Genomic DNA, 19,344 nt, shown 5'->3' on the forward strand with positions numbered 1-19,344 from the left:
TTGAATTTATATGTTGTTACAAGCAGAAAATGTTTCCTAGTCTCAGTAGGAATCAACAGAAGGATGAACAAGTGGTCTGAGTTTAGTTTAGTTTTAATTTCACTCTCCTCTCCACTAGGCAAAGTTCATAAGCCTCATCTGTGTTGTATGCTCACTTATTCACAGTTGACTGACACAATTCCTTGTTGAATCAAATTGATATTATTGATAGAGTACATCATGGACACAAACTCATGATTTTTGAACAGTATGTCTTTCTAATATCTGCTATGTGTTTCTCAGTGTTATGGCTATGTGGATTTTTCTCTCTTTGGTCTTATGTTAGCCAACTAGCCACCCTCAAGTATAAGGGCCAAGTTATAGTGTAGGGATTATGAGTAGGGGATATCGTACCCAAGGGATTGGAAAACCCACTCTAGCTAAGGAAAACCTAAAGGATGCTAGATGAATATGTAAATGTACAAATTATAAACAAGGGCTCACAAGTGAACCAAAGTTCATGCTGATTATATGCAAGATGGGGTAGTGTTTTGATTTTAGTTTTAGAGATGATTTGATTCGGAAATAGCTAAATGAATACTTGAAATGTAAAATAGCCTAAGCTAAATTAGATGTAATAAAATGGATGAGAGTTAGGACTTAAGGTTTTCACCACTAGCCTTTCTTGCAAACAATGATGCTTCTATAATGAATGATGCCATTTTAATTAATCAATTTCTCTCCTTGCATCCCTCTCGGGTATGACAAGGGACATGCTCCTTTGATGATATCAAGTAACCCCTCTCGGGTGTAGTACTTAACTACTTAAGTCATGCATTTCAATCCGGTTAGGTATCTAATGTATTTACCTAAGTGCATAAAGCTTGGAGATGAAGAAATTATGCAAACCAACCAAGCTTATCTCTAAGTGATTGTAGTTCACAACCCTAACATGCACATATGATATGCTATCATGCTTCAAACAACCAAGGTTAATCAAGCCTTAATTATTTCTCATGTCATGGCAAATATTCATACCCAAATTGATTAAGTTTAAGCATAAACATTCAACTCTTGAACTAGCATGTTAAGGTGCCAAAGAAAAGTGCATCAAACATAATCTTTACATCAAAGTCATACAAGATTGGCTAGGGCTTTCAGCCCTAGTGCCCACAGACTAACTAGTCACTCATAATCAAATAAATAAGCTCCAACATGTTTATGAACATCAAACTAAAAAGTAGGGATAGAGATGTGACTAGTGATGATCAAATTGAGGATGGTGTAGATGAACTCATGGAGGTTTTGTCATGGTGATGATGATTCCTCAAGTGATGCTAGACTCCTCTCCTTCTTCTTCAAAGATTGATGATGGAATATGAGAAGTGGAAATGATCAAGTTGTGAAATGATGGAATGGTGAAGCTTTATGTATATGAAATAGAATGGGTAGATGGAAAAGATGATGACTTTGGTGGTAGTGGTGGTAATAAATGTTATGGATTGATAGTGGTGGTGATAGAGGTTTTGTGGAGGAGATGATGGTGGATTGTAGAGAATATAGAGAGAAAAAGATGTAATAGAGTGGTATATGGGTAATGTCTCAAGAGTGTAATGAAGCGATGCTTATATAGAGAAGAGAGAGAGAAGTAAAATGATAAATGGAAGCAAAAGGGAGCAGCTCAAGCATTGAAGAAGCATGGAGGTGGAGTATGAAAGTGGTAATAGATCCTAAAATTAAGGGAAAGAGTTATGGAGAAATGGAGAAAAAGATGGAAATAATGATGAGCTATAAGAGTGTAGAGTATAAAAATATGCCTTAGGAGAAGAGAGGAGCAGCTGCTCTCTTTATTGTGCATGGGAAAACATGAAAATGAAGAGTGTTGGAGTGGTTTTGGGTCAGCAAAGTCAAGATGACAGTTTTCTTCGCATTTCTTCCTTCAATTAAATCTCTACCAAGATTTCATATTTTGCCTTTAACTTCTTCATACCAAATGTTCGTTGATAAGTGTATATTATTCTGGTAAAATTTCAGAAATTATGGCTCCATGGTCTTGCCGGAATTGCTACAGGAATCCGTACAGGTCCTCCTTTGCAGCTTTTTTTGTCTTTTAGGCAGAAATTTGGACTGATCTTTTGAAGGCTTTTCGCTCCTAAATCACTCTTAAACTATTCATATGAAATGATCCTTATAACGTATAGAATGGATTTAGAAAGTTTCAGCTTATTTGGAGTTCGTTTGGTTAGGCTTCCGCCCCTCCTTCTTTGTTTAGCTCGGTTTTTCCTAGCCGGAGTAGGAATTGTGCTAAAGTTGAATTTTCATTTCCATGCTTCTCCATCATTTCCTAGTATGATAAAGATAACATAATAAATATTTATATAAATAAACAAAAATTTTAAGCAAAAGTATAAGATTAGAAAAATAATAGAATTGGATTAATCAACATTACTTTAGAACAAGTAATTTCCATGTTTTAGGGCAACAAATATGTATATGAATTATGATCCAACATCTTAGCATCGAATATTCTCTACATCTTGAGCGGATTTTTCTCATTATTTAAATTGATCTAATTTGGTGTAGTTAAGTCTCTAAATAGGCATGCTCTTAGGGGGAGTTATTGTTCCTTTGCATTTATTGAGGTCGTTTATTCTTGCAATAACTCCTTTCCTTCTAGGAAAAGCTATGCCTCTTAGTTGAAAAAGTGTCTGTTGAGTTGCCTAACCCTAATATTCTATTCTATTCAAAGGCTCTGTTTCTCTAGGGTTTGTCCCAGTGTGCAGTTTCAAACTTTTGTCTTTTAATCTTCCCACTTCTTCTCAAGCATGGTGTGCACCAAGATCACCATGCCACCCGCGTTGGCAAACACTGGCTGCAACCTCCTCTCTCTTTAGAGGAGGAGGGCCGCCAAGCTATTACCAGAGCCTACCTGACGCACCCCGGAGAACATCGTCCTTCTCGCGAAAGCAGTCGGAGTCCTCCTCCTCTTCCTCATCAGTCTCTCAGGCTACCTGCCGGCGAATCCTCCTCCTTCTAGCCTACTAGTGCTCTCCGGCCACCGGCTTCCCTGGACTGCCTTACTACATCCATTGAAGAGATACGCTCCACACTCTGCAATGGCATCATGGTGACTGACTGGAAGGTCACCAGCCTCATTGACTATGTGATTGACATGAACATCTCGCTGGTCCGGTGTCACACTGCACTCAACAATCTCGCTATGGAGGTCCAGAACATGTAAATCCACCCCCCAGGTTTTCCTAGGAGGGAGGCTGTGACAAGCAAGGAGGTTGGGACAAACAGGGCTCCTGCTGGAGGTGATCCAGGACCGTCCACCATGGCTGCTCACAAGGAGGCTGCGCAGGATAATAGTGATGACTCCATCGATAGTGAGGAGTTTCAGGACTAGGTGGCCAAACTTATGGAGGAGCATGAGCCTTCCCCTTCAAAGGGAGAGAATTAAATTTATTTTGCTTTTTTTTTTTCCTTCTTCTTTTTATTTTTCTTGAACATTTTTTTTTTATTTGGTTTTTAGTTTTATAAGTGCATAAGATCATAATATTTGGATGCTTGGTTTTTATGTTGGATAATTGTTTTGCTTATTATGTTTTGTTGATACACTTGGATCTTGGAAAAGGATGGAAACTGATTCCAAAAGATCTAAGTAAAATCTTATGAACATTGATACTTGTGAGATCTAAATCTATCTTGGATGCTTAGTTGTATTCTGCAGGTAGAAGAAGAAAAAATTTATGTGTTGAATGGGAATGCCCAAAAGGGGGAGATTCTAAGTATATTGGTCTGTCTCCATTCAATACATAGATCTCTTAAGTGTACCAGGAGACCTGAGTACTGAAAGATTAAGGAGAGCCCTTCACACCTGTATTCCCGGCAGTCCTAGGAGATTGATAAATCAAGCAATAAAAAGCACAAATCAAGCTCACTGATCTCGTTCTGAAGGTAAATGCATGTCATATCATTTTTCATGTGTGTTATGTTGATTTAATGGATCTAAACTGTTTTGCAATCTTATCAGAGTGATTGGAATGGATTTTCTCTTAAAGTCCTATTTGATTTCAAACTGTTTAATTGCATATCAGATAAAGATTGTAATTGCTTACATACTATTGGTGAGGATTGATTGAGTATCAAAATCAGTTTTGAAAAAGATTTCTATGTTTATCTCAATCTATGATCAATACGATCGGATTGAGGGAGAGTTGTTATCTTCTATAAAAGGTTTTCAAATCTGCATTTTTGTTAAGGTTTTTGAAGTTAAGGAATATATGTGTGTTGCACAGTCATGACAAAACTGCTTTTTAAAAAACAACCCTCATAGATATATCTGATTTTTTCATTTTTCTTGCTCACGACATTTATCATTTGCATAGTGGTTGAGATCAATGAGTTACCTTGACATGCTGATTCAGAAGACGAGTTCAGTCTCGTCTGTCTAGCATAGTTTGAATCAAGTAGTGCTTAGTATAGAGGAATCAGTTGTAAATCAAGTTAGCACTGTTGCTTATTAAAAGTGGTAATACATACCACGACTTGTATACTATGATCTGTAATCTTGATTCATAGTGAAGTTGTTCTTCGTGTAGGCTATGTAAACAGCCTCGAAGTGAAGTTTCCTTAGTGGAGAGGTTTACACTGCATCAGCAATTCTTGTGTACGTGCGTTTTATTTTGAGTTATAGCTTTCATCTAGTATTTTCATTTTGATATATATATATATATATATATCAAAATAAATCTACCAGCGAGAAAAATCAAACAATTTTGGAAAAGAGTAAAGGGGGTGAGGTGATTGAGATGAGAAGAGAGAAAGAGGGGGGATTTATCGTTATCTTGTTTTCCTAATTCACAAAATCAAAAATGCTATTGTTGCTGCAATGCAAAATGACTAGAGAGAACGGAAAAAAAATAAAAAAGCAAAAGGAAGTGGACGAGTCCTGAGGTGTGAGATACTTGGGAAAGAAGTGAATGAATAGAGATGGTAATTATAGAGAAGAATTAAAGAGAGGTGGGGAAGTGAACTGAGAGACCTATGAAATTGAGACGGGTGACTGCGGATTTTGTTTTTTTTTTGTTTTTTTTCCTTGCTGGAAGGGTATAACAGGGTTTAAAATTGTGCAAAAATTTAGGGAGGTCTAAATCCTAAATTAGGAGGTATGAATAGAACCACTCATTGATTATTTTAATTTTCTAAATTTTAATTTTGTTTTTTTTCTTTTATTGAAGAAAAGTTTTATATTAGATTAGAAATATGCAATGCCATGTAATTTTCACATCACCTGGTGTTATATTGATATCATTTAACAATAAATATGAACCATTGAACATTTTAAAATATAATGGCTCACAAGGTGTGTCAAATTTTGTGTAAAATATAGTGTCCCTTGATCCAGACCGCTAAATCATATATAAATTATAGTATTTAGTTTTATTGTATCAATTTATTTTTTTTATTTACCAATGGATAATTGGATCCTAATGTCTGTGATAGCAATATATTTTCTCTTCTTCTTTTTTTGAATTAAAAGAAATTTTATAGAAGAGCTGCTCAATTGAGCTTGTTACAATTATAGTTTAGAGCATCAAGTATACAATCAGGTGCACGATGCAGCCATACAGAAGCATGAGTTGCTTCAAAACCTATTGCAGCAAGTCGGTGCGCAACTGGATTGCAATTTCTAGGAGTATGAACTAATTGAATCCCCTTGAGTTTCTGCCAAACCTATTTTAATATCATCAATGGGACCACCATTAACTACCAAATTATGATCTTCCACTTGAATTTCTGCAATAGCTTCTGAGCAGTCACTTTGAACAACCACTTTGTGTACTTGAAGGGAATGTAATAGGTCAAGCCCTTTACGGATTGCCAACATTTCACACTGTTTTAGAGATGCAGTATAGGGGATGGGACACGCAAAGGCTGCTTTGAATCGTCCCTGGTAGTCCCTGAGCACTCCATCAATGCCCCCTTGATGACGATCCGGTAGGAAAGCAGAATCCACATTCAATGTGAGGCTTCATTGTGTAGTAGGTTTCCACGTTTTCTGCTGCAGTCTGTTTGATTTGTTACTAATAGCATGGATATGAGTAAACTCCTCCAGTCATGTAAAGCTACTCAACACCAAATCTTGAGTTGATTGAGTTTTGTTCTGCCATAATGTACTATTCTTGTTCCTCCAGACCCCACGAATGATCATTAACAGTTTTGTAAACAACTCATGTTGTAACTGCATCGCCCTCTCCAGCATCCACTCTCTAAAATTAATCGATGGGAGAAGAGTATGTTGCAGATTAAAGGGAGGAGCAGATACGATAGATTCAGTCATTGAACACTTACAGAATAAATGTGCGGTGTCTTCCACTCTGTGACTACATAACACACATGTCACTTCACCATGATATCCCTTGAGAAGCAATCTTTCTCTAGTTGGCAGTAGATTATGGTAGGCTCTCCAAATGCATACTCGGACCTTTCTCGGGACTTTTTCTCTCCAAAGTTCCCGGAAAGGATCACCATTTAAGGTCGATGTCAATACATTGTGGAGAACTTGTTCATGAGCCAATGTTTTAAAAAGCGCGCGTCAGGCGCGCCTTAATGCTTAAAAGGCGTGAGGCGTTAGAGAAATTCCCCCTGTTTTGCAGATGAGGTGCAGAGGCATTGAAGCCGAAGAAGAAGGCGCAAAAGGCGGAGGAAGCGTGCGTCAAGGCGTTCTGCGCGCACGCCTGGGAATTTTTTTTTTTTTTTTTACAGACACCAAAACGACGTCGTTTTGGTGTTTTGTGAGTTTAGATTCATTTAGGTCTCATTTTGAACACGAGCGAAGCCCCAAATCACTCTCAGCAGCCTCCTCCCCGACTCTTCACTCTCAAAGCGCAGCCAATCCCAATCCCCTACTCAAAAAGTTGATAAAATCATGAAGAGCCCATAAGTTTTTTTCAAGAATTTGGTTCTAAAGGAGGCTATTTGCAGAATTGGAGCAAGAAATAAGTTCGATTTGAAGAGAGTTGGAGAGTTGCAGACTTGTAGTTCGATTTGAATTTTGAACTTTTGAAGACAAGGAGTTTAAGGTATGATCTTGCTTTTCTCTCAACTTTCCTTGCTTTCTTTGGATGGTTTTGTGTTTCTTTGTTATGTGAAATTGGAATTGGTTTTATAGTTTTTGTGGAATTGTATGTGTATATGACTTTATGGTAATCATCGAGGGAAAGCAGAACGAAGGAGTAGTGTTTCATGGTTTCACCTATATGACTGGATTGACTGCAATCCTGAGATTGTTCAGCTGTAATTTGTTCTTCCTTTGTCTTGTATATCGTTCTGTATTTTGTTGGGTGTCCGTCTTGTATATCATTCCTTTGTATTGTTCAGCTGTGTTTCACTAATGTTAAGAACTTAAGATATGTCACTGGAGTTTTCATTTCTCTAAGTACAGTCTCTAGAGCTCTCATCACCGATCCTATTGTAATGCATTAGATAAGTCTCATTAAAGATTGGTTCTGTTTCTTTGTGGCACTGTCCACCTGAGTTCCATTGCCCTCCACTGAAATGGGTGACCGATCCTATTGTATGCTTCAAGAGCCTTGATCCTTGGAGATGTTCATAAAAGAGTTAATGCTGATCTTAAAAAACATTAACATGGTTGTTTAGAATATAACTATGTTTAGGATAGTGTGGTGAATCTCAACGAAAAGTTGCTGGCTTTTGGACCATTCTTCATCTTTTCTTCTCATTTAGTTATTAATTTAAGTTGATTTGTGAATCACAGGTGCTCTGTTGCTTTGGTTTTAGTCTTACCTAGTAGAGATAATAGAGATAAATAAGTTAATTTATCAATCACCCGTGTGCTCTGTTTCATGTTGTGAATATGATTGAACATTACCTTTGATTCCTTTGTAATCTTCTCTCCATTTAACATATTCATTCTCTTATGACTTCCGAGTATTGTTAACTTTATAGTTGTATATACCTTGAAATTGTGTAGGCACAATGAGTTCTAGTACTAGTGGGACAACAAAGAAAGATCATGCTTGGCGATGGACTAAACCAATTCCGAGAGAGTTGAAGTACTTTTTGTGTGCATTTTGTGATCAAAGAAATACTGGTGGCATATTCAGGTTCAAGCAACATTTAGTTGGCACTCATAAGGGAATCAAACCTTGTAACAAAGTTCCACCAAATGTGAAAGATTGGTGCACTATAGCGCTTAAAAGAAATGATGAAGAGAAACGAGCAAGGATTGCGGTGCGTCGGGAGATAGGGGGATTGGAAAGTCAAGAAGAAGAAGATGCACATGATCAAGAGGTGACAAATGTGGCTGCAAGTGAGAGTGGTAGTGCTCAAACTCCACTTGGTGGTGGTTCTATGGGTCAACCGAAGGTTAGAGGACCAATTGACAAGTTTGTATCCTCAAAAGCTCGTCAAGTTACATTGAATACCTCATACAAGAAAGAAGAAAGACATAATGTGTGTAGGGAAATTGGGCGCTTATTTTATACTAGTGCATTGCCTTTCAATGTGGCAAATAATCCTTATTATTTTTCGGCATTGGAGATGGTTGCCAAATACGGTCCCGGTTTTCAACCTCCAACAAGTCATGAGTTAAGGACTTGGATTTTGAAGGAAGAAGTTGAAGATGTTCAAAAGTTGATGGTAGCACACAAAAAAGATTGGAGCCGCTATGGATGCACTATTATGTCGGATGGTTGGACGGATGGCAAGAGTAGGGTTATACTAAATTTTTTAGTAAATAGCCCTAAAGGAACATGGTTCTTGAAATCGGTTGATGCATCGGATACAATCAAAAATGGAGAGTTGATGCTAAATTACTTGGATAATATTGTGGAGGAGGTAGGGGAGGAGAATGTTGTCCAAATAGTTACGGACAATGCTTCCAATTATAAGTGGGCAGGAAAGGAACTAATGAAGCATAGAAGTAAATTGTGGTGGACTCCGTGTGCGGCTCATTGCATTGACTTGATGTTAGAAGATATTAGCAAGATGAAAGTCTTTGAAACTACCATTCAAAGAGCTAGGCAAATTGTGAAATTCATTTATGGGCACACACAAGTTCTTTCCATTATGAGGAAATTCACCGGCAACAAGGAGATTATTCGGCCGGCGGTTACAAGGTTTGCCACATCTTTTCTCTCTCTTCAAAGTTTATATAAGCAAAAGGAGGCTCTTATTAGTATGTTTTCATCAAAAGATTGGTATGAATGTGGATGTACAAAACATAAGGATGCTTATGAGGTGAGGAAGTGGATCCTTCGTGACACACAAATTTGGAACCATGTTGCTTATTGCATAAAGAGTGTCTTGCCCCTTGTTTGTGTCTTAAGAGAGGTTGATTCGGAAGTGAGACCCGCCATGGGATTTATCTATGAGTTGATGGATGCCACAAAAGATAAGATTGCAAATAATCTTGGAAATGTGGAAGCAAAGTATGGGGCGATTTGGAGGAGGATAGATAATAGGTGGAGTCCACAACTTCATCAACCATTGCATGCGGCGGGTTATTACTTGAACCCTCAATTCCGATATGAAGACAACTTTAAAAATACCAAGCATGTGAAGAAGGGTTTGGAAGAGTGCATGGATAGGATGCTAGTTGGTGAGGCCCGTGTCGCAGCGGAAATACAATTGGACTTATATGAGCAAAAGCTTGGTAAGTTTGGAAGTGCGATGGCAGAATCTACTAGAAAAATCCGATCACCCGGTTAGTTATTATTTGCTTAACTTGCTACTTTTAAATGCAATTTTACCAAATGTCTATATGATTTTGATTTATTAATTTATATTCATTTTATGTTCTTAGTGTTTTGGTGGGAAAAATATGGGACACAAACACCGGAGTTGATGGATTTTGCTACTCGGGTCCTTTCCCTTACTTGTAGTGCATCAAGGTGTGAGAGGAATTGGAGTACTTTTGAAATGGTAAGTTCTTTTTATCACTTTTAAGTTGAATTGTTAATAGTTAATAATTGCTAGTCTATTGAATTAATTGTCGTATTTGTGTGTTGAATGTTGATTGTAGATTCATACTAAGAAGAGAAATAGACTTGAACACAAGAGGATGCATGCTTTAGTCTATGTGAAATATAATATTGCTCTAAAAGATAGGACTTTGAAAAGGAATGCTACAATGACCGATCCTATTGTAGTGGAAGAAATTGAATCTGATGATGAATGGATACCTGAGATAGAGGATCCGGTTCTTCCCGCCGATCCACATTGGCTTGAGGACAATGTGGAAGATCTAACATTGAATGATGAGGCGGTAAGAAATGTGCCAATTGGTAAATATCAAAGTACCCTAATTGATAGAGAGCCTCCTCCTCGGGTGCATTCTCCTCCTCATGAGCCTACACCTCCCCGTGAGCCTACTCCTTCTCTTGATGAGCCTATTGTTTTATACAAAAGGAAATCTAGTGAAGGAGCGTGTTCAAGTAAGTTCTTGGAAAAATATACGTTCAAATAATTGTATAACATAGTATTAATTCAAATAATTTCTCAACTTTTATCTTTAATTGTCCATCACCTTTTTGTATAGGTAAAAGAAAGGCTCCAAGGAAATCAATGCGTCTTGATGACATTGCGGATTATGGTATTAGAATTAATCCATATGATGAGACCAATCCTCTCTTCGAGCACCATGGTGATGATAGTGATGGTGGTGATAGTTTGGGTGATGATCTTCTAATTGATGAGGATGATGATTTCCAAGGATGAAGTTGATTTCAATAATTATTGTTCTTCTTTGGTCTTTCAATTTTATATCTTTAGATTTATTATAGGTTTGGTGATTTTGTTGAATCATATGGTTTTAGTACTTGCTTATTATGAATGGATGACAATTTATAATGTTTTTTTGGTTACAATACATGTTCTATATATAAGACTAGTTCTATACGTAAATACAGCAAATTTATACGTAAGGCTTACGCCTTACGCCTCAAGGCGAACGCCTTGGTGAGGCTCTCCAGGCTACGCCTCGGCTACGCCTCAACCTTTTAAAACATTGTCATGAGCTATCCAATATGCAGATTTGACGGAGTAAAAGCCTCTTTTCTCCAAGCTCCAAATAAGTCTATCAGGACATGTTCTTATACTCAATGGTATACTCAAAACCCTTGCAGCAATGTGTGAAGGAAAGATAGAGTGTACCAAAGCAGAAATCCACTTTCTGTTTGTTTCATTGATAAGATCCGATACCAAATTTAGTTCAGTATTGGCTGGCCTGTGTAGCAAGGTTAGCGTAGCTATTGGCAGCCACTTATTTGTCCATATATGGACCTACTTTCCATCACCAATTTTCCATTGTACTCCCGTCTTTAGAACAGCTCTACCGTTTAAAATACTTCTCCAAGAGAAGGATGGAGAGTCTCCCATTTCAGCCTCCCAAAAGGTTGATTGTGGAAAGTATTTCGCTTTATATAATCGAGCAATTAGAGATTGAGGATTCGAAATAATTCTCCAGCCTTGCTTTGCCAGCATAGCAAGGTTATATGCATAAATATTCTTGAACCCCATACCTCCTTCTTGTTTTGTCAGACATAGTCGTTCCCAACTTCTCCAATGGATCTTCTTTTTCTCATTTGTATCACCCTAGAAGAAAGATGCACACAACTGATGTATATCATCACACCCTAGAAGAAAGATAGCAGTTCATAGCATATAAAGGCATGGTTTGTGCTACCGCCTTTATTAGGATTTCCTTTCCTGCACAACTTAGGATCTTGGACTTCCAATTGACCAATTTCTTGGTAAGCTTCTCTTTGATATATTCAAAGATATCTGTTTTGGATTTCCCAACATGAAGTGGTAAACCGAGGTACCTGTCATGTTCATCAACCCGTAGAACATCAAGCATAGAAGCTAGGAAGGTCTGCTGCTCCATTGGAACATTTTTGCTAAAAACCACACTGCTCTTTTGATAGTTTACCTTCTGACCAGAAGCTTTTTCATACATAGTAAGGATTGCATGAAAGCTGTGAGCTATCCCAAATAAGAGACTATCGTCTGCAAAAAATAAGTAATGAAGTGTTGGGGCTTGTGGATACATAGTTAGACCCTTAATCCCATGATTTTGCTCCGCACTTGTTATCAAAGCAGAAAGGCCTTCAGCACATAATATGAATAGATAAGCTGATAGGGGATCACCCTATCTAATACCACGAGTAGGTATGACCTTTGATGTAGGCTCTCCCTGAATAAGAATAGCATAACTGACACTAGTAACACAAGTCATAACCATATTTATCCATTGATTACAGAAGCCTAATTTTGTCAACATTGCATGCAAGAATGGCCATTCTAGTCAATCATAAGCTTTAATAATGTCAAGCTTAAGGGAGAAGAAACCTATTTATTGAGTCCACAGTTTATGCATGAAGTATGCAGCCTCTATTGCTACTAGAGTATTATCGGAAATCAATCTCCCTGGCACATAAGCACTCTGAAGTGGTGAGATTATATCAGGTAAGCACTACTTTAACCTATTTACAACAACCTTGGAGATTATTCAACATATCACATTATAGAGGGCAATAAGACTGAAATGAGCAGCCTTCTTTGGACCTTTGATTTTTGGGAAAAGACATAAATATGTGAAGTTTGACTGCTCCCAAAATTCATTCTTCTCCGATGATTTGCGGACTGCATTACAAACATCCAAACTGACAACATCCCAATATTTTTGGTAAAAAAAAAAAGGAGACATGCCATCTGGCCCCGGGCTTTTGGAGGGATGCATTTGAAAGAGAGCTTTTTTAATTTCATCATCTGGGTATGGTTTCATGAGGGTGTCATTCATGGCAGCAGTCACCACAGCTGGTGTAGCTGCAGTCACAGTTTCAATGGCATCGGCATTACAGCTCTCTAAGGTGAAGACGCCTTGAAAATAAGTTAAGAGTAGCCGCTTGATGTCTGTAAGTTCAGAAGTCCAATGTCCAAACTCATTAGTTAGCCCTTTATTGTATTCTTGCTTCTTCTATTGCTAGCCCATCGATGGAAAAACGCTGAATTTCGATCACCATTTTGAGCCAAATAGCACGAGAACGTTGTCTCCAGTATTTCTCTTGCTGAGTTAAGACTTGATTTTGTCTGACATGTAAATTTCTTTGGTCTTCATATTGATCAGGTGAGTAGGGGGCTTTCATGATGTCTGTGAGTTTTTCCTGAATCACTCGCAACTCCACCTTCTGTTTATCAAATTCCTTGATGTGCCAACTCATTAGTTCCTGACCAGTGGCCTTGATTCTTATATCAAGTTTTTGCAAAGCATTGCTAGTAATTGGTTGTGCCCATTTCTGTTGAATAATGTTTCTGCATTTAGAGTTACCATGCCACAACTCTTTAAAACGAAAGAGTCTGGCAGTTCTTTTGCGTCAAAACTTCTCCAAGTTAACCTCTATAAGAAGAGGACAGTGATCAGATTAGGAGGGGTCCAAAGTAATAACTCTACTGTAGGGGAACCATCTTCGCCATTGAACATTCTGGAACCCTCGATCTAACCTCTCCTTCGTGAACTTATTACTCCAAGTTTATCTACTGCCTACAAATCCCAAATCGATAAAACCACAGCTAGTCATTGTGGTTCTAAAGTTTGTCATCGGCGCTTAAGCCCTAGAAGGGCCTCCTGATTTGTCCGCTTGTGACATGATTTCATTGAAATCACCAGCTATCAGCCATGGCAAATCACAAGTTTCGTTGAGGGTTCTGATGAGAGACCAAGTACGACTTTGATCTGTTCTAGCTGCAAAACCATATGGTTGAGTAAACCTCCACTTTTTTGCCTCTTCAGGTTTACCAATAACAACATCAATATGATTTGCTGATTTGGATCTCAATTCTGCATGAGTTTCATCATTCCATAAGATAGCTAGGCCTTGAGACGCTTGTTGATGTGGAAAGCAGATGTTCTCCTTGAAGCCTAAACTTCTTGTTAGGTGGTCAATAAGATCTTTTTTTGCTAGGTTTTCTGACAGGAAAAACAGTGATGGCTTCCGATCTTGGACCATATTGATCAAGGCTTGTTGGGTGTCATTGTTAACAATTCCTCTACAGTTCTAGATGATGATCTTTCCTTGTAGCATAGATTGAAGATTGAGCGCTCCGATGACGAAGCTTCTTGGTGACGCAAGTAGGCGGCGCTTAGGGTTTTTCACAGATCTAAAGTTTTTTTCCTTTCTGTGCTTACATGATCAAGTGAAAGAGCTTGGAAATGAAACATTTTTATTTACTCTTAAGCTTCGCATGCAAAATATTTTCTCATTTGATACCACTAAAGCAAACAAAACTGAAAATAATAAGGGCGTCTTTTACTCTACCAAATGACATGGTTAATAAGTGAGCATGGATGTTCTTTAATAAGTGGTACTATATATATATATGGGGCTGTGACTACTTACCCAATAATAACAAAAAAATTGTCCACTTACTCCATTAAGAGTTTTTTACTCTCATATATATACCCAATTTAAATACAAGTGACATTTTTACCCCCAAACTAATTAATAAATTACAAAATTCTATCTCTCTCTCTCTCTCTCTCTCTCTCTCTCTCTCTCTCTCTCTCTCTCTCTCTCTCTCTCTCTCTCTCTCTCTCTCTCTCTCTCTCTCTCTCTCTCTCTCTCTCTCTCTCTCTCTCTCTTCGCCGTTCCTTCGCTCACAGTCAAGCAAGACCAAAATTGACCCGCCGGAGAAGTCAATTAACCCTTACAGCAACCGCAACGTCGTCACCGCCGAGTTCTCGGGTTTCGATTATGAGTGGGATGTCGTCCTGGTTCTGGGGTTTGGGATCTGCAGTCGGTGTCGTCGCCGCAAGGTTGGGATCTGCGTCCGGCTTGATTTCATTTTGATTCCATCGACGTCGTCCAGTTCTCGGGTTTCGATTATGAGCAGGATGTCGTCCGGGTTCTGGGGTTTGGGATCTGCAGTCGGTGTCGTCGCTGCAGGGTTAGGATCTGCGTCCAGCTTGATTTCATTTTAATTCCGACGGCGTCGTCCGGTTCTTGGGTTTCGATTATGTGCGGGATGTCGTCCGGGTTCTGGGGTTTGAGATATGTAGTCGGTGTCGTTGCCGCAAGGTCCGGGTTCTGAGTCCGGGCTTGATTTGGTTTTTTTTTTTTTTTTGGTAAATTTGGCAGAAGAATGAAAAAAAAAGTTTACTGAGTAGTTATACATGTCTATTGCGGGGCAATAATAAGATTATTGGGAGGCAATAATATGAGTATTGGGGGACAATAATATGCATATAAATTGATCAATTGTGCCTGTAGTGTATTCATTTTGGTTTTGGGAGTTTATGCAATTCACTGGAGGGTAATAATATAATTATTTGAGGCAATAATATGATTATTGGGAGGCAATAATATGAGTATTGGGAGGCAATAATATGGTTACTGGGGGGCAATAATATGATTACTGGGGGGTAATAATATAGTTACTGGGTATTATTAGGGGGGCAATAAATTCAGACGCCGGAATCTGGTTAACAGTCCTGTGGCCGGATTTCGGATTCCGGTCATCGTTTGCCGGATTCCGGTCACCTGTCGCCCGATTCCGGTCACCGGTCGCAGGATTCTGATCACCAGTCACAGGATTCTGATCACCGGTGGCCGGAGTCCGCGGGCGGCCACTGGTCACTGGAGCACAGCAAGGTGGAGGATGACTTTTCTTTCTAAGTGAGAAAGTAGGAGAGGGCAAAAAAGTCCCAAAAATAAATAAAAAGAATAAAAAAAGAATTAATTGGGTAAAGGGGAAATAATATCTTAGAGTGTTTTGGGTAAATGGGGTTAAAAAATTGTTAGTGGAGCAAGTGTGCAAATTTTAAGCTAAAATTGGGTAAATGAGCATTTTCCCTATATATATATATATATATATATATATATATATATATATATACACACACACACCACTTTTTCTTGTTTGTCATTTGTATTCAAAGCAGTGGAAAGGTATGTAATCTACTACTCTAACTTGAGTTTCTAATAAGATATTGTTACGATTTGATTAAAAAAAATGACACGGTTAATCAAAGGTATTCAAAAGGGGGTGCCCTTGCACTTCTAATTTCATCATATGTACCCTTTTTGTAATTAGTGAAACATCATCCTAGAGGAGAGCGCATTAGATCCACGTTTTCAATTTATAAAAGAATTGACCAAAAAATTAACGATTTGACAAGATTGATTAAGTCATGGGTACATGTGATTAAATTAGAAGTGTAGGGACACAACTGATATTTAAGGTGCAAAGGTAAGAGAGGTAAAATATAATTCGCCCAATTTTTTTTTTTAAGGGTTTGGAACCTAGCCAAACTGAAAGACTCATCCACACGCTTGACTTATTATATTAAAATTAGAACTATGCATCGAATGGGACATAAAACTTTGACCTCATGCATTATTACATATGTCTTAGTGGAGTACATCTTGGATCATCACAGGAGACTTATCTAGCGAAACGTAATCAATAAAAGTCAAACTAGCTAGGTATGCTAACCTGTTGGCTACACCATTGCTTCATGGAAAACAAAGTCAATTTGAATAGAATGTAAAGATTTCATATAAGACTTACAGTCATCGATAATGCACCCTACATCAGAGAGGTCTTCCAATTTTTGTTTCGAAACCATTAGGTGAGCAATCATTTTCAGAAGTAGGCTGCAATGAACCAACACAATTGTAGACCAAAGGGACCCTACTAACTTGGCCCGTTAACATCCTCGGAATTGCTTACTTTTTGTTGACCGTGAATTGAACGTTAACTATAATTGTTTGGTGTCATGGTGAAACAAGCGGGGGCTAATGGTATTTTCGCTGTGAAAATATCTCCATACCCAACTTCATTGAAGTCATCTGCCTCACAAAGATCTGCCCTTCTGAATATCTCTTCCCCATACATCTGATTAAAAGCAGAGAGATCTAACCAATCCCAGCATCAATCAATCATCAACTGGCATTTTGGCATCTGGGATGAGGCTAACAGCTAATAACGTGTATGGGTTGGCATCAAAACCACGAAAAATATATGGTTTGGACTCCTTCTTTCTGGTCTTTTTTACTGTTGTGTTACTGGCTATCACACAGCTTCCAAGTGAGCGTAGAACCATCCAATGAAACCTAATCGTCCCGTCGGTTTGATCGATTTTGAGTCCTTGATCTTACTTTGAAGAAGAAGAATCACCCAGACGCTAGGAAAGTTTTGAGGTTATTCATAGTCCAAGTTTGCTTTGCTGCCATTTGTGGATGCATGTCAATGTCATCTTCTTCAAAACCAAGCATCAATTCGATCTGAATTGGATCCTTCTGCTATAAATTTGGGATCTTTAAATACCTGTTTCTGATTTGGAAAGTGTTTATCTGTGTATTGTTAATGAATTACATTGGATTTTATTTTTATTTTTGTTTTTTAGGCCTCTTATACCTTGATGAAATCTTTCACCCTGTTGTTGCCGTTTTGTTGTCTGTAACATTTGTTCTAATTTTCAGAGAGGGATTTATCATAAGCTTATTGAGATGCAATAGGATATTGGGATTGCGATTGACTTGTGACTTGCCATTCCGGGTTAGATTATTCCACAAGCTATGTGCTCAAGATATGGGCTTTCTATTGGCTTGTTTGCATTCTGATGATCATTTGCTATCCAATCGCCTACCTAATTGGAAAAGTAATGCTCATAACCTTCCACTAGACCTCAGTTTCTGCCTTATTAATTTTGGTTATTGGACATTTAAGTATTGCGCCTAGTCACCTACAATCAAATTACTTGTTACAAGGCAATGATTTTTGTTTCTTTTTCATTCTATATCTTGTGATAATTCTGTATTTGCACTCCATTTTTGCGGTTTCCTTGATCAGATAAAAGATGAAGAGTTATTAAAGGCCGAAGTGCCCTAATTAAGTGCAATAGGCTCATTATTATACTTAGCTCAATGCACAAGACCAGATATCTCATTCGCAGTGAACTTGTTAGCTCGACATAGTTCTGCTCCAACAAGTCGCCATTGGATTGGTGTAAAGACAATATTTTGATACGTAAAAGGTATGATGGATATGAGCTTGTTCCATTCCTACATAGAGAAAAGGGATGACTGAAGTTTGGGATCGGACCCTGGAAGACAAGAAGCCGTCGTCTATAATTCCATATCTCGTGAAGTAGCCGGCACCGGCGCCACCGCAGTCCATGGTGGTCGGCGTCCTCCTCCTCTCCTCCATCAAAATGGCAATGATGTTTTGATGGGTTTTGTTGATGCAAGGTATCTCTCTGACCCTCACAAAGGTCGCTCCCAAACGGGTTATGTCTTTACCATGGGAAGTACTGTGATATCTTGGAGGTCTACAAAATAGACTTTTGCTGCTACTTCCTCAAATCATGCAGAGATTATTGCTCTACATAAAGCCGTGAGTGAATGCATATGGCTAAGGTATGTAATTAAACATATCCGAGGAACTTGTGGTTTGAGGTCTACCATAGATGAACCTACATACATTTATGAGGATAATGCAGGTTATGCAGCTTGTATTGAACAAATGAAATTAGGTTTCATCAAAGGTGACAACATCAAGCATATATCGCCTAAGTTCTTTTACAATCAGCAACAACAATCAGTTCTAATGATTGAAGTGAATCAAATCCGATCAGAGGATAATGTAGTGGACTTATTCACTAAGTAGTTACCTAAATCCACCTTCGAGAAATATGTGAAGGAGCATCAGATTGAGAAATCTATCCGAACTCCCATGATTGTAGCAATCAGGGGGAGGTATGATGTCTACATGTTCAATCTCGAAGAGTGAAGGACGTGTTGTACTCTTTTTCTCCTCCTCGAGGTTGTTTTTGTCCCACATAATTTTTCATTCAAGCAAGGTTTTAAACGAGGCAACGATTGAAGCGTCACCACCAAGTTTGAGCGGCACAAGGGGGAGTGTTGAAGAATATTGACATTTAGTGTGCCTTGTCAAACTAGGATTAGTTCTATGATTGTAATAGGAGAGAAGGTTCTAGAATTCCTAGTCCGATTCGGAATAGTTTTCCTTGTGTCATTAGAATATGTACTTTGTAATCCCTATACATAGGGCTCCTATTATCAATAGTGTAACACACAATTCTCTCATTAATCTTTCTCGAATCCTTTATTCTTAAACAGATACTAATCTTTTAGGACGGCGACTATGGAAATGTTTTGTTGGCAGGCCATCCCTTGGGTGAGAAATTATAATGGTGTATAGGTGCCATAATTTTATAATTGGACTCATGAAGATGTATCAGTGATTGTCATCCCTTCTGAAGGTTTCTTTAAGGGTCTGTTTACTTGGAATCTGACAAAAGAAGAGAATTGTTTT

At 38.3% G+C, this 19,344-nt stretch overlaps 1 protein-coding gene across 1 annotated transcript; it reads left to right on the forward strand.

Moving 5' to 3' along the window:
- Positions 1-8,358: 8,358 nt before the first annotated feature.
- LOC112199147 lies at positions 8,359-10,725 on the forward strand. The gene is made up of 4 exons (XM_024340200.2): positions 8,359-9,712; positions 9,812-9,930; positions 10,031-10,442; positions 10,547-10,725. Exons 1-4 carry the CDS (start codon positions 8,359-8,361, stop codon positions 10,723-10,725), a joined length of 2,064 nt encoding a protein of 687 aa, XP_024195968.2.
- The last annotated feature ends 8,619 nt before the right edge of the window (positions 10,726-19,344 follow it).

Source organism: Rosa chinensis, chromosome 1, assembly GCF_002994745.2.
Source record: "Rosa chinensis cultivar Old Blush chromosome 1, RchiOBHm-V2, whole genome shotgun sequence".
NCBI classification, from domain to species: domain Eukaryota; kingdom Viridiplantae; phylum Streptophyta; class Magnoliopsida; order Rosales; family Rosaceae; genus Rosa; species Rosa chinensis.

Bases quoted from the DNA above. Each gene is read 5' to 3' on its own strand.
- LOC112199147 (XM_024340200.2), top strand. From the start codon at position 8,359: ATGGGTCAACCGAAGGTTAGAGGACCAATTGACAAGTTTGTATCCTCA. The intron at 9,713-9,811 runs GTTAGTTATTAT...TTATGTTCTTAG, and splicing joins TAGAAAAATCCGATCACCCG to TGTTTTGGTGGGAAAAATAT. The intron at 9,931-10,030 runs GTAAGTTCTTTT...TGTTGATTGTAG, and splicing joins ATTGGAGTACTTTTGAAATG to ATTCATACTAAGAAGAGAAA.